The sequence below is a fragment of the Falco rusticolus genome, chromosome 5 (assembly GCF_015220075.1).
Source record: "Falco rusticolus isolate bFalRus1 chromosome 5, bFalRus1.pri, whole genome shotgun sequence".
NCBI lineage: Eukaryota > Metazoa > Chordata > Aves > Falconiformes > Falconidae > Falco > Falco rusticolus.
In genome coordinates, this window is record NC_051191.1 from 49,466,066 (window position 1) to 49,492,500 (window position 26,435).

General features: G+C 46.3%; 1 protein-coding gene across 1 annotated transcript; it reads left to right on the top strand.

Annotated features, from left to right (window-relative positions):
- Positions 1 to 20,182: 20,182 nt before the first annotated feature.
- On the top strand, positions 20,183 to 25,238 carry DUSP6 (dual specificity phosphatase 6). Its single transcript, XM_037389980.1, has 3 exons — positions 20,183 to 21,184; positions 21,821 to 22,258; positions 23,708 to 25,238. Exons 1-3 carry the CDS (start codon positions 20,782 to 20,784, stop codon positions 24,013 to 24,015), a joined length of 1,149 nt encoding a protein of 382 aa, XP_037245877.1. The 5' UTR covers positions 20,183 to 20,781; the 3' UTR covers positions 24,016 to 25,238.
- Positions 25,239 to 26,435: the final 1,197 nt, after the last annotated feature.

Sequence of the window (26,435 nt, forward strand, 5' to 3'; positions counted from 1 at the left end):
ATGTGAAGTCCAATCTCCCCTGTACTGTAAGTGCCCTTGTAGGAGTAATGAACTCGCCTACTTCTTACAGAAGTATAATGATGCCAGATGGTCTCCCCAAGTATGTTTCTATCTCAGTGTCTGGGCGGCTGAGCTGTCTGGGGGACAAACAGTGCCATCAGGATGATGGCTGAAACCACCCAGGATTCCTGGCTCAGGGGAAGCACCATGCAGGCATGTCTATACTGCTTCCAGGGGCAGATGAGACAAGAAGCAGGACGGCTGTGTCCCCACTGCGCTAAACCCAAACCCATCATTTCTACACAGAGCTGGCTGGGATGCAAGTGCACCACCTCCCAACATGGAAAAGTGGCTGGGATGTGGGGCAGAGACCCGGGCTGTCTCCAGTGGGGCACTGCTGGAGCATGAACATTGCACCTGGGCCAGCTCTTCTTCAAGCCACTGAAGCGCCAGCACACTGCACTGCACTACCAGCCCAGCTCCCAGGGGATTTATTAGCTGGAGCGGAGAACCTGCCTTGGGAGCACTGGCTCACTGCCACTGCAGCCACTCCAGCGGCTCGCATCTCTCCAGAAACCAGAGTGCTGGGAAGGTAATGCAGCAACACCTAAACCCTCTGTGAGACTTAGAAGCAGTTGTACCTGCGTTGGCTGTATTATTTCCATTACCAGGAGTAGCCAACCTCTAGTAAGGGAAATCCTATGTCATTTTATAACATTAGGAAAACAGACACCACAGTCTATCATCAAGCCTCACAACTTAGGTATAACTGATCATAGATGACATGTACCACTGGAGAGATGCTTACCCACAGCTCCCATCTTCACAGTATTTCTTTTTTAACTCCTTGTGCTGAACAGCATTCTTCAACATTGGGCTTGCTAAAAGCACTCATGGTTTTGTCATGTTCTGTTCCCAGAAGTCAGTGATGACTTCAGAGGGAGCAGCGATACCACTGCTGACTGTCTCTGAGAGTCCTTCCTCATGGAATATTTTGAGGCTCTAGTTGGCCAAAAGAATATTTTTTAACCTTTTTATCAAAAAAATATTTTAAAAATCAAATTATGTAAAATAATAAAAGGAAGTTTATAAAAGAAAAAAGTTTATAAAAAGTTAAAAAAGGAACATCTTGCTTTGAAGCACTGTTTATAAACATCAATAAAACATTTACATATTTTAAAAATCAATTTGTGATAGGATTTCTGATTTGTAGGACAACTTGACACTACTGTGGCTTGTCTAGATTGAAAACAAATTTCAACGTGTTGAAAATCCTCCCCAAAGTGGAAATTCCCAGATCTAATCTACTCTGAAGATCACACAAACAGCATTTCATATTTTTAAGGCAGCAGATCAGAACGGCATCATTGCTTTCTTCCATATGGCCAGAATGATGCAAAATAATATCTGGAGCAAGAAGAAAAATAATCTGTGACTAGTTGGAATATAAAGAAAAAGAGCTTTGTTGAAATTTTTTTTCAGAGCATCATCCCTCACAGCTCCGAACCTCTCCGCATGAGTTTGGCATAAGCTGTGCTATGCTAAACCTCTGGCTTCAAGGCTTGCTTCTGCACTGCTGACAGCTAAAGGTGCAGAATCTGATCTTGGGCAATCTGCTCTGGCTGACCCTGCTCCGGGCAGGGGGCTCGGTCTCCAGAGGTCCCTGCCAGCCTTGGCCCCTTGCTTAAATAGCCCCTTTTCCTCACACCTTAACCACAGCCTGCCTCCCCTTTGCTCTCTTCCCTGCTGTCTTCTCCAGGAGCCACCTCCCCAAAGCCAGCTCAGGGACGGCAGTGGCCATGACTGTCCCCTGCTGGGGACGCTGGCGTTGGGCTGCACCTCTCCACGCCCAGCATGACCTCTGTGCTGCCTGGCTAGCCCTTGCAAATGGCAGTGTCCCCCTGGAGGGAGGGCAGTGGTGTGAAGAGGTTGTGTTCTCACTGCCCAAAGCAGGGAGCTTTTTGCAGCAAAATGGTTGGTTTGAATGGCCTTTTTTCTCAGGGAAGAAGGTCTGTGCTTCCAGGCGTTCATGGGGCACAGGCATGGCAGCCACTGAGAGAGCAAAACTGGGCCAAGCTGGAGACCCCGCCAGGCAGTGCCAAAATAGCCAATTACTGCATAGCCCATTAAAAAGAGAATGGCCTAAAAGTTATCCTGCACTAATGGCATCAGTACTCCATGACTCCCTTCCAAGAAGCTGAGATCAACAAGTCATTTGCAAGAGTTAAAATGTCTTCAAATGTAAATGCAAGGGTTCACAAGAGCCACTGTTCAAATAAAAAGTGATGAACAGAAGCCACAATGTCTTACTTAAGACAGAGTTATGGAGAAAAAAAATATTTGCAGAAAACTAAGCAGCTGCCCTGAACTCACCATTTTTTAATGTAAATGAAACATTTTTTCCTGTGTCAGGTCTCCAGTGATGCTGCTTCTGCTGTGCTCCTTTGGTAATTTGTGAGATGAATCTGGGACCTGGGACATCTCACCCAATCTGTATTCATTTTAAGGCAGACTTTAAAGCATGTCTTGCTTATGGAGAAGGAATTAACTTTTTCCCCCCCAATGATGTATTTAAGTACCTCGCACACTTATTTTACAAGCTTTTATAAATCAAGCTGTCACCACCTTGACATGTCTACTTAGAATTAATTTTTCTTAGACCAATATAAATGATATCATGTCTTTGCTTGTCTGAGGAGGACAAGAACATCTTGTAAGAAAAAAATCCTCAAGATACTTCAACAGACATGCTTATCTACACCCTGTGAGTAGGTTTTTGTGTTCTGTGTTCATAGTGAGTTTGGAAGGAATGAAGGCAAACCAAAGCATGCCGCTGCAGTTGTTTGTGTTCCTGTGAGCCTGCATGTGAGGATCAGGTAGTAAGGTAACTGGCAGACTAAGCAGCTGGTATTTCTATCCATCTTGGTGAGGTAAAGAATTACTTCATTTTCAATTTAATTTCTTGGAAATTGGAAATTTTTCTGATTATAGTGTCTACTATGTAATTCTTCACCTCAAGTAGTGCAGTGCTGAAGGGTGCTGCAGGCCATGGATAAGTATTTGACCTATGGGCAGTCACATACATTAACAGCAGCAAATCACTTTTCATTTATACTAAAGCAAACTAAAAAACCCATGTCCATTATGTAATAAAAAAAAGTGCATGAATAAAAACCCATGCCTAAGGTACTGGGCTGCCCGAGAAAGCAGGTGCAAAATGGAATGGTGCAGGTGAACTAAGCACAGATCAAAACACAACAGCTCTTGAGTGGGAAGCATTTTGCACAGAATGCAGGGGCCAAAAAGGCGTGCAGGGGTAGCTGTCACCCCTGTGAACAGCTGCAGAATTGGGCCCCCAGTCTGAGATGCCCAGCTTCAGGGCAGCCCCTGTACTGAGCACTCCCGTCCTCCTCCTGGGCGAGGAGAAGCTGTTCTTTGTCAGCCTTAAAGCAATACCCAGAAGAGGGTGGAGACAAATGTCTTTTCCATTATCTGAAGAGCTCACAAACAAGTCTTCCTTCCCTGCTCCCCCAGTACAACTCAGAAAGGCTGGAGCCTCTCTGGAAGGCAGCCCTGGTACCGAGGGACATGGAGACACTCCCAGGCCAGGGCTGGTAAACGCCCTCAGGGAGCTAAAGGAGCTCTAGGACACATGCATCACTGGAGATTTAGGGCTGCATCCAGGGGAGAAGATCCAATAGCCTCTCTGTAACTCCCATCAATGCTTGTAAGGCTATAGGTGTTTGTCTGAACTGCAGCATTTTCCACAGGAGCCACCAAACCAGAAGAGCTGTGCTCATTTGGCAAGAGCAGGAGCATCGCTGCCATGGTGGGGCTGGCTGTGCAGAGCTGTCTGGTGCCCAGCGGGGAGCAACCTCCATGCCAAAAGCCCTGACACGAAGCCAAACCAATGACATCAAACCAAACCACTCGCCTGTCTTTTGCTGGGGACCAGGCCCCACATTTGAGAGGCTGAATCTTTTACTCTCTGTGGTTTTTACAGCTTGCTGAATCTGTTTCTGGCCACATGTGAACGCAAGCTGCAGTAAGTGAATTCCTAGGAAGTGTTAGACTTTTGAGCAGCACTGAGGAGAAACCTGCTTTAAAAGTTTCTGCTGTGCCTGGGCCTGATGCTGCATACATATCCCACCACATGTATCGCTACGGGTGTCTCAGTGATGGTACATGGGTTGCAATGGGAAACCTGCTTAGTATTTGAGCCTGAAAATTCTGCCAATGCCAATGTGATCAAGCCCAAATATCCTAATTGCTTAAAATAGCATTTGATGTTAATATTAACCATCAAAAAAAATAAATAAATCAATAATAGAATTTTGGTCTACACATTATGGTAAACTGCCATTTCATTTACAATTTCAAGATCTTCTTTCTCAGGCATGAAGGCTAGAAAGACTTGTTTCAGATACATGAAAACGAAGACAGTCATGAAATTGCAAGACCTGAGGAGCTAGGGCTTAGCGGAAAAAAACATATGTCATGGGATTCACAACTAAAATTGGGAGAGTGAGCCATACTGCACTATAACTACAGTACAGGTGTGCAGAACTGCAGTAACTGCATCACCAGGAAATACAGTTATGCAGCAGAAATATCTCTTAAGCCTGTATTTCATACAAGTCAGAAATGACACTTCGTTACAGCCACAGAAGCCAGCCAACAAAAACTGCGGAGCCTGTGCTACCCTCCCAAACTGTCCACACCACTGGTAGAAAGGCACACGGGAACTAGAAGGCAACTGCCACTCAAAGCTGCGTTGAGGCTCTGTTTTCACATGGAGTTTGTCCTGGGGAACATTAAGAAATCTTTCCCTTCAGTTTCCATATCAGGTTTTCAGATCAGCGCTCTTCCCATCCTCTCCTCCTCCAGGCTGCTCGCAGTGTGGAGTGCTCTTTTCCTGTTTACTCTCACATCCCTTTTTATTACAAGGCAGGAATTTTTTTTTTTTTTTTTAAGCACACTCAGGCGCCTGCTTGTTTTTTCTAAAGCTCTACAGGGATTTGTTGGCGTCTTTTGCAGCAGGTCATCCTGTTTTCAGACAAAGTTCCTGTCTTGTTAAAAACAATCATTTCTGGATGTCTCTGTGTGGCTCCTGCTTTTAATCATCCTGAGTCCTTGAGCCATGCAATCTGCACTCCAAATATTTAGGTTTTGTTTGTTTGTTTGTAGCTAAAAAAAAAAAAAAAAAAAAAAAAAAAAAAAGGAAAAAATAAAAGGAAAAGAAAGGAAAAGCCCACAGAACATTTTCAAACTGCCACCCTTCTGCAGGACAGGAGACCTCTGCACACTGCAGTAACAGCTGTGCACAGGATGTTGCACACTCAGGTCCAAGGCTACAACTTGCAGACAAAACAGCAGCAGCAGCAACAGGTCCCTTTACCACCACTCAAAATGCCCGTGCTGCCCTGGGTAGCAGCAAGCTGGCCACACACGCTTGAATGCTGGATAAGTGCTGGCCAGCACGGCTCCCTGCAGCCTCAGCCAGCCCTAGGGATCGAACCACAAGGCACAGCTAGAGGATGGAACAAGCCAGAGTAGTGTTGGTCCATCTTTTGGGCATGGTCTGCACGTTAAGAACCTAGCCAAAAAAAAAAAAAAAAGAAAAAAAAAAGTAACACTGTCTTGTACATGGCAATAATTTTTGGAGCAGATCAAAGCTCTGCATGGCTTTCAAACACAGAGATGGACAGTAATAGGGCCATTATAATGCTATAGAGCTTATTGGGGTTTAATTTTCTGTTGAGAGAAGAACTCAGACAATCGTCTATCATATTTCATCTATTTCAATTCTGTATGTGCCCCTTACTACTGCAGTGAGGGCAACAATCCAAAGAGTACATCCATGCCGACAACACCTCCTGTGATGAGGAGACCACTATCATTTTAGTTCCACTGAGGCTGGGAAAGGTATTTTGTATGACTTTATTTGAGACAGAGGCAGGAGATTATTCTCCATGGTACATACCCTCTATAGCCAACAGTAGAAGGTATTCTCTGTCAGGGGGCAGATAATGCCCCTAAACTAGAGTCCCCTGCTGAGCTCTGCTCTGTGCAGTCTCTCCTCATTACACTAGTGAAGGGGGGCAGTGTCCTGCCTTTTAAAAGTTAGAGAATGTGAATAAACCCTTAGTACATGATGATATAAGACACCAAAGTGCTTAACAACAAGCATCTAGTACCCTTCACATATAAATAAGTGGGGAAAGTTGATTCACAGGTAATATCTCCCATCTTAATCTGGGACAAGAAGTCAGGTCTCTTTTATCTAGCCTCGGAGGAAGGGCTGGATCTATCTGCCAGGCTGTGCTGTTGCCTGCAGTCCTGCAAGGAGGACTCATGGGAGCACAGGCCTGAATCTCTGGGCTCCTAAGATACCTTCCAGCCTCTTACCTACTGGGAAATGCTGTTATTACAATGAAAAACCCAAAGAAAAAAATAAACAAACAACAAAAGACAAATGACTTATTATAACTTACTCTCCTTACTGGCTCCCAACTTGCACTACAGCAAGCTGTATCTTCAAGGGTCTTGAGTCACCTCCTTGGAGCCAAGGCAAAGCTCACTTTCAAGTGCGCCTCCAGGGTTTCATGTACTGCTATGTTCCAGAAGGTGATGAAACATGTTTAAAAATATGTATGTTTAAAGGTGCCACAGCCTGCAGTTCCATTAAGAAAAAGGGTCTATTGTATGCTTCCTGATGCTGAACACTCATGCAAAATGATCATCAATCAAAGTTTCAGACCTCGGTAAATTTACCCCTGACAATTCTTATAGGAAGATGTTACACAATCCCTCACCCAAATGCTTTGATCTCCTAAGTCAAAGTCAATATGTCCAGCTGGATAAATAGCATTAAGCCCAGCACTGCTTCCTGTGTAAGTGATAAAAAATTGATAAAATCCTGACTTTCAGAAGCACAGGTGCTTTAAATCAATGGAGTACAGTTCACCAAAGCTATTAATACCACCCCGGGAAGTCCAGACTAGAAGCAAAAAGCTTTGAAATTTTCACGCTCCTTAGTTCAGAAATAGAGTTTAAATTAGATCATTTTTAGGTGGCCACAACAACTGAGCCATACTCTGGGCCAGTGTCAGTCAGAATCATGCCATTTGCTTAACGGGACCAGAGTCCCAGAGGTGAGATTCAGCCTCCTGCACTGCTGGCCTCCCTGCAGCGCAATGCAATTAGCTTTTAAGGATGTGCTCACAGAAACAGTTTTACAGCCTTGTCCCTAGTCCCCATCCTAACCAGCCCTCTCTTCACATGTGTTAGATGTGTCATCGTCCCCCTCCCTTTCAGGGTCCTATCATTTTTTAAACCCTACTTAGTCTCCTTGGACTCCTAAATGACCATGATGAGAATGCTTCCTCCTCTTCCTACTCCTCCTCCTCCTCGTATTACCATGGGCCCACAGTCCCTCTTTCTGGGCAACAGCACAGCTGAAGCGTTTCAGGCAGATTTCCTTCCCTCCAATATACCTGCTTCCCAGCATCAATAATCTATTAGAGATCCTGTCTTACTGCCCATTCCCCTCCTCCCCCAGTAATAATGACATTCTTGAAAGCTTGAGATAAATATCCTGTTACAAAACAGATGATCAGGATGAATATTACTTTCATCCATTAAGTTACTACTTGTGGGGGAGTGGAGATAGTCTGTTTAGCCACATGGATGGTTTTCCATCATTCATACATGTCACTGACAGTGGGGCAAAACAAAATTTTTTACTTGATCTTTGGGTTGCTTCAGCTGAATTCGATGCTTGGAAGGAAAAATTCACCCTGGTCCAAGGGCCACTCTGTAGCAAATATAGCCCACATGTTCTTATGAAAGTCCTGAAAACGTATGGGAAATTTCAGAAAAATATGGACCTTGTGCTAAGAAAATCCTTGGAGGAAATCTTTGACATATAGATGTTAGGAATTCATTTTGATTCCTCTGAAATGATACACTCATCTTCTCTCTTCCAAATATACAGTGACTGTAGCTTCCTAGAAGTGCTATGTCTTCTAAAAAAACCCACAAAATTGCTTCCTAGAAACCCTTCTTTGGACCTGAGGGAAGGAAAGGAGTCAGAAAACAAAGCCCTCCCTGCCACTTCTCAAGAAGCATTTCATACTTCCTCCAAAAGTGAACTAGACCACGCTGACAAAGAAGTGTGAGGCAGCCTCTCAGCAGCAGAAATTAAAACAGACACCTTGAGTTTCAACAAATGCCCTTGCTGGGCACATTGTGAAGAACTAAGGAAAACAGTCTTTACCGAAGTATATGTTGGCTAAGCATTTTCTGCCCATGCCAGTAAAAAGAGCTAAGACAGAGACCAGAGCAGGTGGGCAGCCTGTTCTCGAGAGGGAGAGACCACACTCCATGGGAGGCTGTTATCTCAGGTTCAGTAGCCCCATTTTGTCTAGAACTTGCCGTTTCCTCCCTGGCCTCAGTCACAGTTCATAACCCCACCCCAAGCCAAGCAAAAGTCTCTAACACGTGGTCTTAGGCAAAAACAACCTCAGCCAATGCTTGGTTCCCTCCTTTCCAGTCCATGTAACACTTTCAGCAGCATGTAGGACACATGTCAGGTGCCCAGGAATCGCTTGCAGGTAAACTCTTCAACCCATAGTAACGGGAGGCAGGTGACACTTTTTTGGAGGCCTGTATATGAAGGTCAGGTTGGAATCTGGGAGGAAAGGAGACAAGGGGCGTAGGGCTGGAGCTGCACAGATCCGCAGGGAAGCTGTTGGCATAGGGGAAGTTTTGGGGTCATCTTCACCTTACTTGAAATCCCTGTCTGGAGCTTGCCTTGCCACAGCTGGACCTGATCCCTCTGGCATGTTTCTCCCATCTCATCTCTACTGTCTTTGTGGTCAGAAGTTCATTTACCCCTTCTTTCTCAAGGTAATGTGCTGAACCCAGCTTAATGGATCATCAAAGTGACTGATCAATTCCAAGCCCTGAGAATAAAAAGCCCTTGGTTAATTTTTCTGCAATTTTGGCCTCATCTGCCTTCTAAAGTAATATGCAATATATTTTTGCAGGGACTCGGTGGCAAAATCAATATGGGCTATGCTTATAACAGCAAAAAGGCAATCAACATCACGGGTCCTATTCCAGGCACTGCTTTTGCCTTACTATGTCAGCTAACCCAGCTTGAGAAACTGCTGCAATGCCACTCACAGGGAGGTGAGGCACTACACCTGAAATGGTTTGCACAGCACAGACTGCTGTTATCTCAATGGCTATGAATTTTCCTATTGTTTCTTGCTAATATGTTAATGTCACGGTTGCTATTTGTCATGGAACATATTGATGAAGAGAATTGGGTCAATTTACCTACAGTTGCCTCAGCACTAAACCCAGAAATACCTACTGCTCTATTTGTTTCCAGTCCAGTCTCTAGGTTGAGAATACTGATCATCTTACTCAGATGAGATAATAGTATCAACGTGATTGAACCAAGTGATACCTCCTCATTAGAGAGGGACAGGCATGCATCTGACAATTAGATTGTAATCACTATTTTCCCATAGCAATATATCTCTTAGCTTTACCAACTTATAATGCAGTATTCATACATTTACTTTTGTAGTTGGTTTTTTTAAAAAAAAAAGTCCAGATAACAAAATCCTTCAAAGAAAATACCCCATTGCACATTTCTGAGTTGCCCTGAAGCTGAATGATGTGGGAAGGTGACCTCTCCCTACATGTGTGTAACAGTTCTTGTCCACCTGACATAGCAGAGGCATCACGTGGGCTGTTAATGAGTCTCAAAGGAGTGGGAGCAATTGTTTTTAAATAATTAGTCAGTGTCTGAATCTAAGAGAGATTAATTTTATCAGTGAGCACAGAGAGCTCTTGGTATGCAAGAACTCATGCTTATTTGCCTCCAGTTTTCTCTGAGTATCCACACGAATCAACACGGGTGGCTGTTGAAAGCGCTGGGCTAGAGTGAAGAGTGCTCTCACCCCGAGCACTCAGTGCAGAAGACTTGGTTCCTTTATTTGCATATTGCATAAATCCTGGGGAGGAAATATGAGGCACTGAGAGTCCCTTTGTTTTTGCTCATTGGATTTAAGCAATTCCTCCTGCACACATCAGAACAATGAATCCCTTCAGTCCACCAGGCTGTCAGTGATACAAGGCCATGGGTTCATCCTGCAGATCTTTCTGAGTTTTGGAGAAGTAATTGGATGATTGCAGCAACTTCAGATTCAAACTTCGAGTCTTCTATTTCTGGAGACAAGTAATAAAATGTACCCCCTTATGCTAAAAGTCTGAGTTGGCATAGTGTACATACATTAAGACAGAACATCCAGGCTGAATTTGTCCTCACTAATTAGGAAAATTCCTGGCCAAAAATATGGGTTTTGGAGCACAAAAAAACACAGGTTATCCCAGTGATACCTCACCACATACTGTCACTGGTAGAGTCTTCATCTTACATATTTCCAGTCTTGGTAAGGACTTGCTAACACAGCCAATGGTCTGTGCATGGACAAGCACCCAAACAGCTGGTAGGTTCCGTTCTCCCTCTGAACCCACAGAGCAAGTAACAGAGCCCTCCTCTCTGACTGGCTTCAGAAAATATACTCTTTTAGGTGAAAAACATCCTACAGCCATTTGTTGACTCTCCAAGATCCATGGACAAATGTTGTTTTGCAAGATGATCAATCACTCAGGCAGGTCAGCTGGATGCCCAGTACCATTCAGAGTTGTGACCTGGCTCATTAACTGTACCATGTAGAAAAAGAGGCAGTATACCAAGGTCATGATCACTTGAAATATTGCTTATTTATCCAGATTAAACAAAAAACAATAATCAATTAGCCAGTTTTACTGGGTTTTAGTACCAAGGCACCACTTGGATCAAATAAGAAAGCAAGCAAGCAGTTACCAGTTTTTGTTTCTTTCATATTTAACCTTTAGAGAGAAATCTCTGAAAATGCCATTTGGACACTGACCTAGTCTGACTAATTTGGGCAGCTTGCTCTTGGGAGACAAACCGGTTTTCCTTCTTCCCCTCTATAATACACGTAGAAAAGCAGCTGCCTCATAATTTAGTCCACCATACTTCAGTGGGATACTGAACCTACTCACCCTGAATATAAGCCATAAGGCATTTCAAGTGTTAGTTTGGAGACTGCATTATCATTCTGCAGCCCAAAAACTACATAGGCAAAAAATTCAGGCAAACTAAAACTCAAAAAAAAAAAAAAAAAAAGAGAAAAGGTGTTGAGGGTGGGTGTGATGATGAAAATGCTGACGAGCCCTTGCATTCAGTGGCAGTAATTAGTTTTACCATAGTAAATTCCAGGCATATGGCATAGCAACTTTCACACCCTCTTATATGGTTTAAAATGGTTCTCACAAATGTTCGTCTCACTGTAACTGTGAAAAATCTCCTCTTTTCTCAAGAATAAAACTGCTCCAATATCTTGCCCTGACAACTGATGCTTAAAAAAATACCCCCCAAATCCAGTTAAGGCAATGATGTGTGTTTAATGCAAGAGAACAACAATTAGTGTATTTTTGACTGAAAAGCATTCAGTTAAGCTGCCAGAAATGTCAAAAGTTCCTCGCTACCCTGACACTTACGTAATTGTTCTGTGAACACCCACACGCCGGAATAGACCTACTCTACCAAAAATTGCAGGGCTGACTCACTGAGCGTTCCTCTATGTATCTCAAGACCTAACCATGTAGGATACATCATCCATAGCGTAATTCTAATGTGATTTCCCTGATTCAATAAAGTTACACTTCACTCAGGGAAAAAAAAAGGATAATCTGTATCTTTGGGATCCTGCCTACCCATCACGAAGGAAACAGCCAAAAATCGCAGTGCTGCAGAGAGTATCTGCTCTCCAAAAATCTGCCTGAGCCCCATACAAGGGCAGGGCTGGGATTAGATGTGGCTGTCCATGGTCTTCTGGATTCTCCTTGCTGAAACAAGATATCAAAGCAATAGTACCTACAACCTACTAAGTTTTGACCTCCATGCTGTGTAACGTTCACAGTTAATACAGCTGGCCGTGAGCCCTCTTATCTGCAGGACAGCATTCCCCTCCATGCGGCTCATCCTAACCTCGTGCCGAGACACTGACCTGGTGCAGACTGGAAAGGGAGCAGCGCACTGCTTAATCCTGGTCCTTGCTTCCTGCACACTGATGTCTTATTCCCATTCAAATTCCATTGTGATCCAGAACTGCTTAATTTCCCTGATCTGATGGGACTGCCACATGAAATCAAGCAGATTGGTACAAAATGGGGCTAGAAGCAAAATAACAAACCAACATTGTTATAACAACTACCAGAGAAAGTCTCTAAGAGCAGGGAGGCTCCAATGTATTACTAGAAAGCACGGGGGTGTAGCCATCTCTACAACAACCTCTTGTGAACACTTGGACAGAGATTTATGTGCACAGTTTAGCCAGAATAGAAAACGTTCTGAAAATGGTTCATACTTTACACTACAAAACTGCTCAGAGAAAGCAATAATTTAATATAATTTACCTTTGCAGTATGCTGGTGGCACCAATGTACCAAATGAGTCGAACTGTGACCATGAACGGTACTGTAATCATCATGCCATGGTGCTCTGGTATATCAAGTGGTAGTCTGCTGTTTGGATGGGACAGTTCTACCATTAAGTCCTCGTAAATTAAGCATACTAAAGCTAGGATAAACAACAGCAGTAATTCTCTTGTCAACACTTGCAGAGATTACACTTGTACAAACCCAGTCTTCAAGGGATGTTGTATACTGCAAAGCTCTTGAATACTGAATCAAAGATGAAGAAATAATTACCATACCCATTTGTGGCTATACCTTGAAATGTATGCCTTTCAGAAGGACTCTACACCTTAAACACATACTTTCCTAGCAACGTGCACAACTCAATACCGCCCCAGACATTTTTGTTACTGCTCAATGGTTAGGATATTATCCTTTCCCCATTTGTTCTATTTACACCAAATTCTTTCCACTGGTTTCCCTCTCCCACCAACCGAAGTCTCTCAAGCTTCCATATTGGAAGAAATTAATAGGCCGATCTGTGGGACTTCCGAGTTGTGGTGACCAATCCCTTGAGATCGCTGTAGTTTGGCAGCTTTCTTTTTACGTCCTTTTTTTGGGGGTGGTGTGTGTGTGAAATGTAGCAAACTAAACCAGAAAGGTAAGCCCTCGCACTGCAGGAGACGAAGGCTTACATCACATGCTGTCCCCTGGGAGCCAGCGATGCTGCTGGTGCTTCAAATTCAGCATGTGATTCAAGCCCTTTTTTTCCAGCGTAGGACACTTCAGCACCTAGATCAGGCTCCCAGTTCGGTGCTTCCCCCTCGATAAGCTTTTGCCAAACTGTGTTTGACAGCAGCAGGTCACCAGGGAACCTCCCAGACCCCATAACAAGGAAACTCTTGCCCCTGTCAATGCATTTACCCTACTCAGTACAGGCCCTGCCTGGCCCAGGAGAGGTCCCCACGTAGGAATTTTCATCTGTGAAAAGTAAAGCAGATGTGCTAAATGGGAGTTGCAGGTGCCAGGGCATATGTCTGTTCACGCCTCTCCCCCTGCGATATCCTGGAGCCAAACTGTGTGCTTGGCTCCATGAGGTCCCCAGGACACATTCCAGTGGCCATATAAAAACAGACAGCGGAAACCGAATTGTTCATGCCTGGGTTGGACTCCTAATTGCATCTCCTTGGAACCAGAATATATGATAGCTGCATGGCATTTCTTTTCCTGAATCTGCATGTCCCAGAATAAAGATCTTTATCTTACATAATTTGCTGTCCCTGCTCTTCTCTCTGCACAGCTGATTCACCCTGCCCTGTGCAAACGAAGTCCTTGTTTACTCTTTTCACATCTAGAGCAAGCCTTCAATCACCCCAGGGGCAGGCTTTATTCCCATGGCCAGAACGAGACAGAGATTTGGGAGCAGGGGACCTCATAAACACAGAGGGAAATAAATCTTGAGCATTAGGAAGAGAGAGCTGCTTTCCACACTTGCTTGCTGCTGGCAGGTTTGCTTCCTCATAGGGATGAAAATCAGACACTGCTATTGAAGGAACTAGAGATAGCACTAATGCCTCCCCAGGTAAGCCCACATGTTAGTGCCTTGTAAGCCCTTCTAAGCACATCAAAATGGGCAGCACTAAAGAGATTATAGCATTTCCTCAGCAGCCTCATCTAGTGTGATGTATGTGCCCAGTATAGCATGATACAGGCTGTCCCTGAAGAGCCTGCAACAGCTGAGAGAAACACACCAGCACGCAAAACATAAGAACACACTTTGGACACTACTCAACTCTTTGGTATTGGCAAAGAAATAATATAAGGACCTTGTTGTCCCTGTACAAATAGCTTGATATTCCTGCACCATGGATCAGGACTTTTGAATAGGAGTTGGTATTTTCCTCAGCTAAGGTAACAGAACCATATGAATCTGGATTTCAAATAGTAAGCTAATTTATTAATTTAATTACTGCCACCAAATTTAAGGGCATATCAGTATTTTTATGCAATCACAGTCTCAGTACCACTTTTAAAATTTAGTCTGCTTCTCTTTTTTGCCTCTATTATGTAGTCCATTTTTTATTTGAAAGCTTTCAAATTAACATGCATTATAGGAAACATACGCACACACACAGCCTTCTGTTCTCTTCATGTCTACTATTTTTAAGACAGAGCTGCTCACCTGTACTATGTTTTTGTTGCCAGCAGAATGTAAACCACTGTGAAGGCATGCACAGGTCAGTGCCACCAAAACTGCCACTACCGATGGTAGTACCTGGTAGAAAAAAAAAAAAAAAAGGCTGGGGTGGGAGGCAAGATTAAAGGGCTGGCCTGTGTGCTTGGCCAATACACTGTGAGCCTTGCTAAATGTGTGCCTTGCACTGCCCTCCTGCAAGCTTAATCTTTCCTCTAAGGAAGAAGAACCTTACAGCCATTAGCGATCTGCTGTCAAACAAAACTGCTCACCTTTGCACATCCTGAGGACCCATTTGGAGAACTCGCCTATGAGCTACATTCAGAACGGAACTTAGTTTATAGTACAAAAAGTCAAAAGAAAACAAAACCTCTTAAATAAATGCATGTCTGTAGTACCTATTAAGTATTTCAAAGCATCATTCCTAAGTATTTGCTAATTACATTACTTTATTACAAAGCACAATTAAATATGTGCTTGAGGTCATCCAGCTATTTGCTGTTTCAAGGAAAGCACTTGAGTCAAAAGGATTTCCTAAATGGAGCCATTCGGTGTTTTATTTCTCCAACTTCAGGAATTATTTTAGATGTGAATAATTGGACATTGAATAATCAGCTAAATGTAATTTCCATAAATTGTTTGTGCTTTACATAAAACAAATAAAGTGCTTTACAAGGCACTTTCATTTTTCCTTTGAGGCTGCCTACACTAACCAGTTTTGCACCAAATGCACTGTACTTTATGGCCAGTTTGGTTTAGGATGATTTGTGTATTTCTATTTTCAAATAGATCATTCACACCAACCAACACAGACAGACCATTTATTCTCACTTTTACTGAAATTAAAAGCAACTGTGAGAGGGACTTACAGATAACCCTAGAGGTGAGAATCACCGCCTGTAAGGTAAGCACCTAAAAGTAAGGGCTGGTTACGCTACACACCATACAGAGGCAGTGAAAGGAACTGAGCAGTTCCAGAGTGCAGTTTACCCTCTCTGAAGACCCCCCCTGAAAGTGATTATTAAGAGAAATAACTAGCTAAAATGTGAACATCTAACTTCTGATATCTAAAGCCAAATGCCTGCCTAGCTGAACCACAGGCATCTACTGGTTCAGTCAAAGCTGACAGAAAGATCCTCAAAATTCATGCCTAAGTGTGACCTGTCATTGGCAAAATCTGTCTCCACTACATTTTCCAAGCTCTTGCATTTCCAGAGTTGAGTTGAGTAGGCATCTCAACAAAAATCTTGATGCCAGCACGTCTCATGCTGCCTTTTCCAGCAGGCAATCCCAAAGCATACTTCACTCACCCAACATTAAACAGTGCAGAGACAGAAGGTGTCTGCCACTTTCATTCAGGTCATCAGCGGGAGATGGAAAACGAAGGCTGGAGTCCCTGCTTTCGTAAATATTTATTGATGCAACATAGAAAAGGTCTGACTAAAGAAACAGAAAAACCTTTTGTATTTTAGGCCCCATCTGCTCATACAAAGACCGGATCCTATCGAATTCTGCTCCAAATTAAGTAGAAGAGAGGTGTGAACCTGTATCTTTAGAGGAAGAAAGCACTTCTGTAAGGAAAAAAACTTTCCCATCACTGATGTCTAGTGCAAGAAGAAACTTCATCAGTACATCAAGCTTCCTAAGGATGCCTCTGCATCACTGCTTCAGTATCCCAGGCTGTGAAGCATCTCACAGTGGCCCAGCTGGCCTGGTTTCAAGATGTCACAGATACCTGCCTTTTTGGTACTTCTCTCTCCCATTACACTATGTGGATAGCCTGTCTGCCTAATCCAGGGCCAGGGCTTCTATTACAGGGACAGACATGAAGGAATTGGGTAAAGCAACACTGAACTCTTATCTCCATCATTCATGTGAGGATCTTGCCCTCTGCATTTCTGGCCAAGACAAGCTCAGGTTATATGCACCCATGAAGATCTATTCGGGCCCCTACACATGCTAAGAATGAGCAAAAAGTTTATGCTCCAAACCCCAGCAAAATAACCTTTTTGTGATGAATAATTTTTGAACTGGGCTGAAGAAGTTTCATTTGCAGCCAGGGAAGTATAAAACCAAACCAAAACAAAGCAAACCCTATGAGAAATAAACATTTCAGGGTTCAAAATCTAACTTTGTCAGTGACTGGATGACTGAGAGGATCATGCTTTACAGGAATAGGCTCTTCTTACGGCCTACATATTATAAAAACTTCTAGAAGTTGAAGGGTAAGTGACTTCTGGTGAGGCTTGGGTTGTAGATCTGGTCTCTGACAAAGCATCAAATGGTAGTGTGCTTAACTGAACCTGCTCCTGCATCCCTCAGCAACTGGCAGGACAGCATGGTTCAGACTGAGAGAGGAAAAGTGAGCGCATACATACATGTAAACACAAAGATTTTCAACGTGCCATGTAGTTTTCATTCTCCTTTAGAGTTCTTCAGCTGGTGTGGGACGAAGGAGGTACTACTACAAATTCAAAGAGTGTTTTTGTATTTTACTTGTTTAAATCTGCTGCAGTGCAAAATCTCCTGCCTGGCTCCCAGCTCGCCAAATGCCACCCTCAGACTGCTGCCATGCAATAAAGTGGCTATATCCATCATCATCACTACAAGCCTCTGCCCCCAGCTCCTCTTGAGAAATACACCTCTCTTGAGCATGCTTCGTCTAACATTTTATTGCCTTCATACACTTAATTTTAATGCTCATAACATATCAATCAGATCTGACAGTATTAATGATAAAAACCTATTTAAATACTACCATTATTTATTGTTGCATTACTACTAGGCAGGTATCTCAATAAGCTTGATAAACTGCTTGCATAATATGTAGCTTTCAGTTAAAATGCTGAATGACTAAGATTTTTATTTTAAACCACTGCCATAAAACGTCACTGAAAATGCCCTGAAGATGATAATCAGAACATATTTTCTTCCTAAAATATTTTAGTCATCAGGGAGGCAAGTTTACCTTATATGAATATAGAAGTGTTTGGTGGAAGTAATTTGGGGCTTGCTCTGTTTTCTATGAATCCTAACTCTGCAACGTGCTGATGGTTTTCTGTGCCTCTTCATTTTTAAAAACGTAATCAAAGTACAATGTAACCCAAAAGAACCATGTTAGCTAATAATAACATGGATTACAAGGAAAACATTGTATTTACCATTGTGTCAAACTTGCTGGGAATTGTCATGATATAGTGAAATTGCCCCTGTCTTTCACTTTCAGGTCACATTCTCTACAGTTTAATATGACTCCTGCTTGTTTTCTGAGTTGACCCTTTAGGTGACAATTGATCATTTGAGGATTTTTCTGGCTGTGGCTCCTGTTGGGATGAAGGTTGTCAGAGAAAACACAGCTTATTATTAGAATAAATGAGTAATAAGGAATATTTGAGATCATTGTAAGACAAGTATTGCGTTATACTGCACCTTAAGACATAACTACAACTGAGGTGGTTTGAGAATTTCTATTTCTGTTGCTCGTGCTTTGCAGAATTTCCATTTCTTGAGCCTGAAATCCATGGTTCGTAAGGTTGAAGTTCGGGTTATATTAGTTTGTAAAATTTGAACAAAAACTTGATCTGATACACTTGAGAAGAAGGGTAAAAAATAAACACGGTGGCAATTTTAAGGGGGGATGCGGGGTGTAGGGGGAAGTAGTACCTAAATTATGACCTCATTATTCATTTTACCAGGACTGTGCTATTTGTCATACTAACGCAGAGTGACCAACAGTGCCAGCCTCAAAGAATTTGCTGTCCTGCCTGACCCCTGACATGGGTGAAAACAGAAGACTTAAATAACACAGAGACAGGGAGGGAATTAAAACACACGAACAAATAAATAAAAGTTAAAGGCTCCTGCTCTGATCTGTCACTTCTCTGAACAGTTACACGCCATACCCTGAATACACAGAGCTGATCAGCAAGTGGAGCAGCTGGTAAGAACAGCCTGGGAACTCCCTAATGAGAGGGGGCAGGACCAGTGGGCACGGTGGACTGGACAATTTGCCTCCGCTGAGCGGTGGGACAAGGCATGTGGTGCGTTGCCCAGCCGGTGGCACATCAGCGTAGCCAAAGCCCGCCCTGCTTAGGGCTACTTCAGTCCCACTTTCAAGCCCTTGAAAAAGGTAGCAAGCAGGCATCCTCTCAAAATCCCTGCTGGGGAGGATGTCGTTCATGCCATCTGGGCGTCAGTCTTGCTTGAAACCGCAGCAACCGATGTGCCAACTTTAATTAACATCAGAGGTGTTTTCTGTGCAGAACACCCAGGACTGTCCACGCCACTGTTCCCAGGGCCAACGCTCTGCAGCCGCTCGCTACCGAAGGAACCGGGCTAAAACCAACGCGCCCCGAAACACGCAGCGGTGTGAACGAGATTAGCCTCTCCAGAACAATTTTACTCCCAAACAGATGTTGGCGACGGGATTAGCGTTTAGGCCAGCCAGGTTTCTGCCGATTTATTTTCGCTCCCGCAGTACGCTCACCAGCTTGCTACCCCGCACCTTGGAACACCGCTGCCCGGCTCAGCCCCCGGCCCGCCGGCGCCCCTCCGCCCGCTCCCCCGGCGCCGCGCTCCGCAGCCCCCGCCCCCCGGTGCGGGAGCGACCGCGGTGTCCTTCCGTCCGGCCGGGAAAGGCGCTGGACGGCGGCGGCGGGACCCCCCGCCGGCCGCCTGGCGGGAGGAGCCGGTGCGGCGGCCGGGCCCGCCTGCGGGAGGGCTGCCAGGGGCGGGGGGCCCCGCCGGGCCGGGCCGGGGCGCCCCCAGGGGTGGCTGCGAGCCCCGCGCTGGCGGCAGCCTCGCGCCCCAGCCCGGTGAGCCGTGCTCGGGGACTGCTGCCGGCAGGGGCCGGCCGCGCCGAGGCGGGCTCCTCTCCTCCCGGTCGCGTTTTGGGGCGGCCCGCCCGGGCTCTGGCTGTGTCCGCAGGCTGCTCCCGAGGCGGTGCCGGCTGCGCTGCCTGCAGCGAATAAAGCCGGGCCGCGTAGGCAGAGATTAGCTCGGGGTTTACCCTTCACCCGCGCAGAGATCAGCTGAGGACAGAGGCTGCCGCCTCCTTAAAAATGGGATTCCTAGAACGCCCTAATGAAAAGCCGGGCGGCGAGCAACGCTGGGGAATTAGCGGGGGTACGACGCAGCCGGGCCCCCGCGGGCGTCGGATGTAGGGAGAGGAAATGCGGAGGGAGAGGAAAGGTGCCTTTTGTTCCGCCGGTGGCGGCGGCCGTCCCGGGGCTGGCGCCGGTGCCAGCGCCCGCGGAGGGGAGGGGAGGGCGGCGCCGCGCCCCCTCACCTGCCCCCGCCGCCCCCGCCCGCCGCGCCGCGGCTGCCGCTTGTTTGCACTCGGCTTATCCGGAGCGGAAATTCCTTTCCGTTTTTGTGAATGACAAACTCATTAACGATTCATCAACACAACCTGTTCCAGCCGGCCCGTCGCCGCGGCAACAGCCCCTTCCGCGCGCCCCCATTGGCTGCGCCGGAGCATGTATCCATTGAGGCGTCCCGCGGTTGTACCCATTGAGGAGCCGGCGGGCTGCGCGGGGCCGCGGCCGCGGGGCGCGGGTGGCGGCGGGCGGGGAGCGGCGAGCGGCAGCGGCGGCGCCGCTGCCGCGGTGTTTCCGCGCTGAGCGGGGCAGCCCCGCTCGGCGGCACGTTAATTGGATTTCATTCACTCGCGGTGGAGGAAAAGCCTCAGGGCTCGGGCTGCTGCGGCGATTAGGCAGGTTCATTCAGGGATTCATTGACAAAAAAAAAAAAAAAGGAGAGAGGAGACCGGGCAGGCTGGCTGCGCGCGCGTGGCGCGAGCAGGCACACGCGCGCGCGCGCACACACTCACTCACACTCGCACACGCACGCCGGGGCCGGGGCTGCTTCTCCCTCCCCGTGACTCCACCGCCGCCCGGCGTGGGGGAGGCGGCGCGGGGGGGCTGCGTGATTCATTTTCCTGGGGCGGAGGGAGATAAGTTGTGCGGAGTTGGAGGGGTGCAGCCCGCCGCCGCGCCAGCCGCATGCCTCTGTGAGAGAGAGGGGCGCTTCCAGAGCACGCTCCGCTCCCCCCGTCCTTCCTCATGCTAGATACGTTCAGACCCGTCCCTTTCGCGTCGGAAATGGCGATTAGTAAATCCGTGGCGTGGCTGAACGAGCAGCTGGAGATGGGCAACGACCGGCTGCTGCTGATGGACTGTCGGCCGCAGGAGTTGTACGAGTCGTCCCACATCGAGTCGGCCATCAACGTGGCCATCCCCGGCATCATGCTGCGGCGGCTGCAGAAGGGCAACCTGCCCCTGCGGTCCCTCGTCGCCAGCAGCGAGGAGGACCGGGAGCGCTTCGCCCGCCGGTGCGGCACCGACACGGTGGTGCTGTACGACGAGCACAGCCGCGACTGGAACGAGAACACGGGCGGCGAGTCCGTGCTGGGGCTGCTCCTCAAGCGCCTCAAAGACGAAGGCTGCAAGGCGTTTTATCTGGAAGGTGAGAAGGGCTGCCGGGGTTGGGGGAGAGGTCCCTGCCTGCCGGGGGGGCCGGAGCTGTGGCTGGCGGGGCGGCGAGCCCCGCGGCTCGGCGGTGCGGCTCTGTGCCCGGGGAAGGGGGGGGTGGCGGGTGGTGGGGGTGTCTGCAGCGTCCCCCGGGCATTGCACGCTGACACTCGGGGAGGACAGCATCCTGGGCAGGGGGCTTTTCTCACGGCCCTCTCCGTCCGCAGCATCCCTGTCCTCGCTTTGTTTAAAGAGACCTCGAGGGCTGGGATCGCTGTAGCGGCGCGGGGAACACGGGGCTAATGTGGATCCCGGCGTGAGGCGGGGAGGGCAGGAGGCACTGCCGCCGAGGCATCTCTTCGGAGGTCCCCGCAGGGAGACGCGGCACAGAGCTTTAATCTTGACTGTGCTGAGCCCTCCGCCGCAGCGGGCGGATTTTACCTCCTTTAGGTTAGTCCGTCTGCATGAGAGTGCGATGTGACATTATTTATTTTTTTTCTTTTTCCCGGGGCTCGAGGGGTGGGAAGCGGATGCCCCTTTGCAGACAGGGCTGTACCAGGGAAGTATGCCGGCTTGCCATCTTATATCAGGTTGCCTTCCCCCCGCCTCCCTCCTTTGCTTTTCTTCCCAGGTGGTTTCAGCAAGTTCCAGGCCGAGTTTGCCCTGCACTGCGAAACTAACCTAGACAGTTCGTGTAGCAGCAGCTCTCCTCCTTTGCCGGTCCTGGGCTTGGGAGGCCTCCGAATCAGTTCCGATTCCTCATCAGACATTGAATCTGACATTGACAGAGACCCCAACAGTGCCACGGACTCCGATGGCAGCCCTCTCTCCAACAACCAGCCTTCCTTCCCGGTGGAGATTTTACCCTACCTCTACTTAGGCTGTGCCAAGGACTCCACTAACCTGGACGTTTTAGAAGAGTTTGGCATTAAATACATCTTGAATGTTACCCCCAACCTGCCTAATCTCTTTGAAAACGCCGGCGAATTCAAGTACAAACAGATCCCAATCTCTGACCACTGGAGCCAAAATCTGTCTCAGTTCTTTCCTGAGGCCATCTCCTTTATAGGTGAGATTCGGGTATTTGCTAACAGCTGTATGTCAAGCGGCAGAACTCAGTTTCTGCCGCAGAATTCATATTTCGGGCGGGCGAGCAGCGGCAGCAGATTTGCTGGCGGTCTCTGGGGCATGCCCCGCTCTCTGGTTTTAAAGCCGGCCTAAGTCGGGGGGCGGGGGGGCTGGTTGGGAGGTTATTGAGGAGCCCGGTGAATTGTAAGCGACGTTTGCAGGTTGCAAACGCCTGTCTGGGTTGGCTGGCTGGGGGATTCCTCCCCGAGCCGTTTGCTGGAGCTGGGGAGTGAGCGATGCGCGGGGTGGGGGATCTGTTTAAATCTTTTCCCGGCGGGGCAGGGAGGGGGGGGTAAATGAGCAGATGAGCCCCGTGTCGATGGCTTATTCGTTCTTTTCTTGGTGGTAGTGTTTGGTGTGCTTTTGGGTTTTTTGTTTTTGTTGTTTTGTTTTTTTTTTTTTTTGCTTCTTGAGGCTACTGAAGAGCAGTATAATAAAAAGAAACTATCTGGGAAGCTAACTTTAGCTTTTAAATACAAGTTATTCATAGGCAGTATCCCTGGCAAATGTATAGTCAGAGCTTTAATTAAATCTCGTGGTAATAATGATATACCTCTCGGGCTCCGTGCCTCGGTTAGCCAGCCCTTAGACATTATCCGTCAGCTTTGGAAACGCGTCCCCTTGGGCTCAAGGAGTTCTGGTTAAAATCTGCACTCTCCTTCGTTTCGGGGAGGACTGAAATCGCCCCATCGGGGTGCGGTGGGGTCGGCATCACATTATCTGTTGGGAAGCTGTGCTGTAATCCAGTTGAGTGATACCGGTAATAGTGGAGAATGTAGGTAATCTGAGCCCAGCAGGAAGAAATGTGGGCTGGAAGCCACAAAGAAACTAATCTCCAGGCATTGTAATGCATTTCCTATTACAAAGGAACCCATTTTCAACCAATGTTGACATCCTGTTCCTCCTAATGGGCTGTCCCCTGTGACTTCCCTCATTCTTTTAAAATGCCTGAATACCTCCATTGTTAGCTGCACAACAGTTGGAGAATAATTTAATAGACCTTTGCAGTCTGCTGGTCTGTATAAAAGGCATTCAGTGACATATTGCAGGATTTCCATGCCGGGGCAAGGGGACTGGAAGAATTTAAGGCAAATCTCCAGGCGAAAGCGTGTCCTTTAAAACTGACTTTTAAACCAGTGTCATGCAGCATATCCTACTCCCTTTGTCTCGTTCTTAGTTTTCTCAGGTCTTGAACTCAGGTACATATATGTAGGGGGGTGGATTCTTCTCTTGTCCTGGTTTTAAGCTGGTGAAGTTAACTCTTGCATTGCACTGCTGGCCACTGGGATCAGAATCGTCCTTTCTTCCTGCTTTACACTAACCTCACTTGTGTTGAGAGATCAGTTACCAACCCCCAGTCTTACGTGTCCTTCTCTGCCTCTTTGTACAGATGAAGCACGGGGGAAGAACTGCGGTGTCCTGGTGCATTGCTTAGCAGGGATCAGCCGCTCGGTCACGGTGACAGTGGCCTACCTCATGCAGAAGCTCAACTTGTCTATGAACGATGCCTATGATATTGTAAAGATGAAGAAGTCCAACATTTCACCCAACTTCAACTTCATGGGTCAGCTGCTGGACTTCGAGCGGACTCTGGGGCTGAGTAGCCCCTGTGACAATCGAGTGCCGAACCAGCAGCTGTACTTCACCACCCCTTCCAACCAGAACGTCTTCCAGGTGGATTCCCTGCAGTCCACGTGAGCTCCCACCACCTCCCTTCTCCTGTCCATTTCATGGGATCACTCCTCAATGGTTTCTCTTTGGCAGTGATACAGAAAACGCAGCTTTCTCTTTTTCTGGCCTCTGCTACCAAAAAGCAGCTGCCAGGGCAGGCTAGGAAAGGTTACACAGTATGGAATCAGCTATTGCGAAGGGAGGGAACATGGTGAGCTCTCTGGGAAGGACCACAGTGACCAGGCGGCAGGTGGACAGCACACGCTCATCCCTGCTTGCACAGTGGCTTGGGTCCGAGGACTTGCAGGGGGGTAGGGGAAGGCTGGACAGGCTGAGCACGTGTTCTCTAGACTGGAACTGTCCTGCTTCCTTCTCTGCTTTCGGATCTGTGACACACATCTTTGTCTTCAGTGAAGACTGGTTATTTTTGTTTGTTTGTTTGTTTTAATTTAGAGGAGCCAAAGAAGGATTTCAGCTTAGTGTATTTGGAGTACTTGTTTGCCGGGAGCTTGGTAGTATTCTACTTGATCAATGTAAATACTTAATCTTAAATTGATTTGCAATTTTTTTTGAATTCACATGTATTCAAGAAATCAATCCAAGGGACGCTTGTGTTTTTGTTCTCTTCATAAATTCTGCTTTATTTGTTTGGGGTTTTTTTGTTTTGTTTTTTAAATTGCAAAGAGTATATTTGCAGCATGCTTAATTTTATTGTTCAACTGAAGCAAGCTTTCCGTGAGGGAGAAATGGCAATGGTGAGAAGTTTGCAAATTATGTTTTGTGAGCAAGTACAGTCTTTTTTTTCATATATCTTTCTCTTCCTTGTGGTGATTTTTTTTTTCTCACTCTCTTGATGTAGTTTCCACATGATAAATATATATTTTTTAAATTAAATTAATTTTTTGCCTTATCTTTTGTAAATAGATCATCTGGGAGGAGGTTTGTCTTTGAATGCGAAAGATTTTTTGATCACTTTTTAAAACTTTCAGATGTGCTAAACAGTGCATTACCTCTGTACAAATTCTTCAGGGAGCTTCACCTCAAATGCAATATTTTGCGTCCTTTTTTTTTTTGTATAAAACTGGAAGTATGTGCAAGCATTTGTACCTGTGTGTACGCACAGGGAACCTGCACATGGTTGCCAATAAGGGAGAGTCTAATTCACGGTGTAAAAGTTTTAAGATGGAATTTATTATAAGAATGTAAAACCTTAAATTATTAATAAATAAATAACTATTTTTGGCTATTGAGAACCTGGCTGGTTTATTCCCCCTTTCCCTTCTGTGTGGGTGTGGTTAATTGCACATACACATATGGTTATGTTTAAAAGTAATGATTGCTTTCAATAGTTTTTGTACAGCCCCTAAGACAATAAAGCTTTGATTTCCCCTTTGGTCCACTGGTGCCTAAATGAATAAACAGTGTATGTGCTGGATTCTTGTCTTGCTTTGGTGAAGGGAATGCTTTTGAAGGCCTTTAGGTTAATTGCAAAATATTCCAGCATCCCTCTGCTACCCCAGGGAAGCACCTGACCCTAGGGCATAAGGATTTTTTGTCCACTCTATTACAGGTGCCAGGAGATGGGTTCACACTCTCCTTATCTGTCTGGCAGGAATTCATTTTACAGAGATCCATCAGCATTCTGTAGCCTGTAATTTTTTTTTTTCCTTTCCACTTACTTTTCAGCCATGCTGCAGGTGAAGGCAGGGAGGAAAAGTTTCTATATATCCTTAGTCACCTCATTTCCTCTTTGGACCCTTCAAGTAGCCCTGTTTCTGTAGAAGGAAAAAGGGGGATTGCAAAACTTCCTGCTGCAACTTATTTTCATTAACATCCTTCCCGATGAGAAGTGGCCCAAGGTAGGGTGGTGCCAAAATGCGTGTGCAGTACCAGGCTGATGGGCTGATGTTGCAGCTGGGGCTGTCGGCTGGGGTTCTGCAGAACTCCTGGCAGCCAGAGCACGTTTCAAGTAATTTTAGAAACTGCAAGTGTGTGAAATGAAAAGCAAACAAAAACATGGGAAAAAAGTGAGTCAGTGTCTCATGCAGTAGTGGCCTAGATTGAGTGCATAAACTGTGAAAGTAGAAGTGGGTTGTAGTTAAACTTGGCTTGTGCTAATCCAGTTTTGAACGGTTTCCGCTCTTGGCATTCCCTGTGCTGCTCTGTTCAAAGTGGAGATTTGCAAGCAGCTCTAGCAATTTCCTGTCCAGCTGCAGCTCAAGTGACTCCCTTGGTTTTTTTCCTTTTTTTTTTTTTTTTTTTTATGTGGTCTGCAGATAATTTTAGCCAGTTTCCTCTTTGTGGATTATTAATCTGCTTTCCTTGTAGAACCTACGTAGCTGTGTCCCTACTGTTCTGCTGAAGTCAACAGATGGCCTCCCCGCCACTTCCTCTCATTTCGCTGTGGGTTTGTTGTCAGGCCACTTCTGAAATTAATAGTGTTTTCT

Coding starts and splice junctions, on each gene's coding strand:
- DUSP6 (XM_037389980.1), top strand. CDS start 20,782: ATGCTAGATACGTTCAGACCCGTCCCTTTCGCGTCGGAAATGGCGATT. Junction 21,185..21,820: donor CAAGGCGTTTTATCTGGAAG/GTGAGAAGGGCT, acceptor TTTTCTTCCCAG/GTGGTTTCAGCAAGTTCCAG. Junction 22,259..23,707: donor TGAGGCCATCTCCTTTATAG/GTGAGATTCGGG, acceptor CTCTTTGTACAG/ATGAAGCACGGGGGAAGAAC.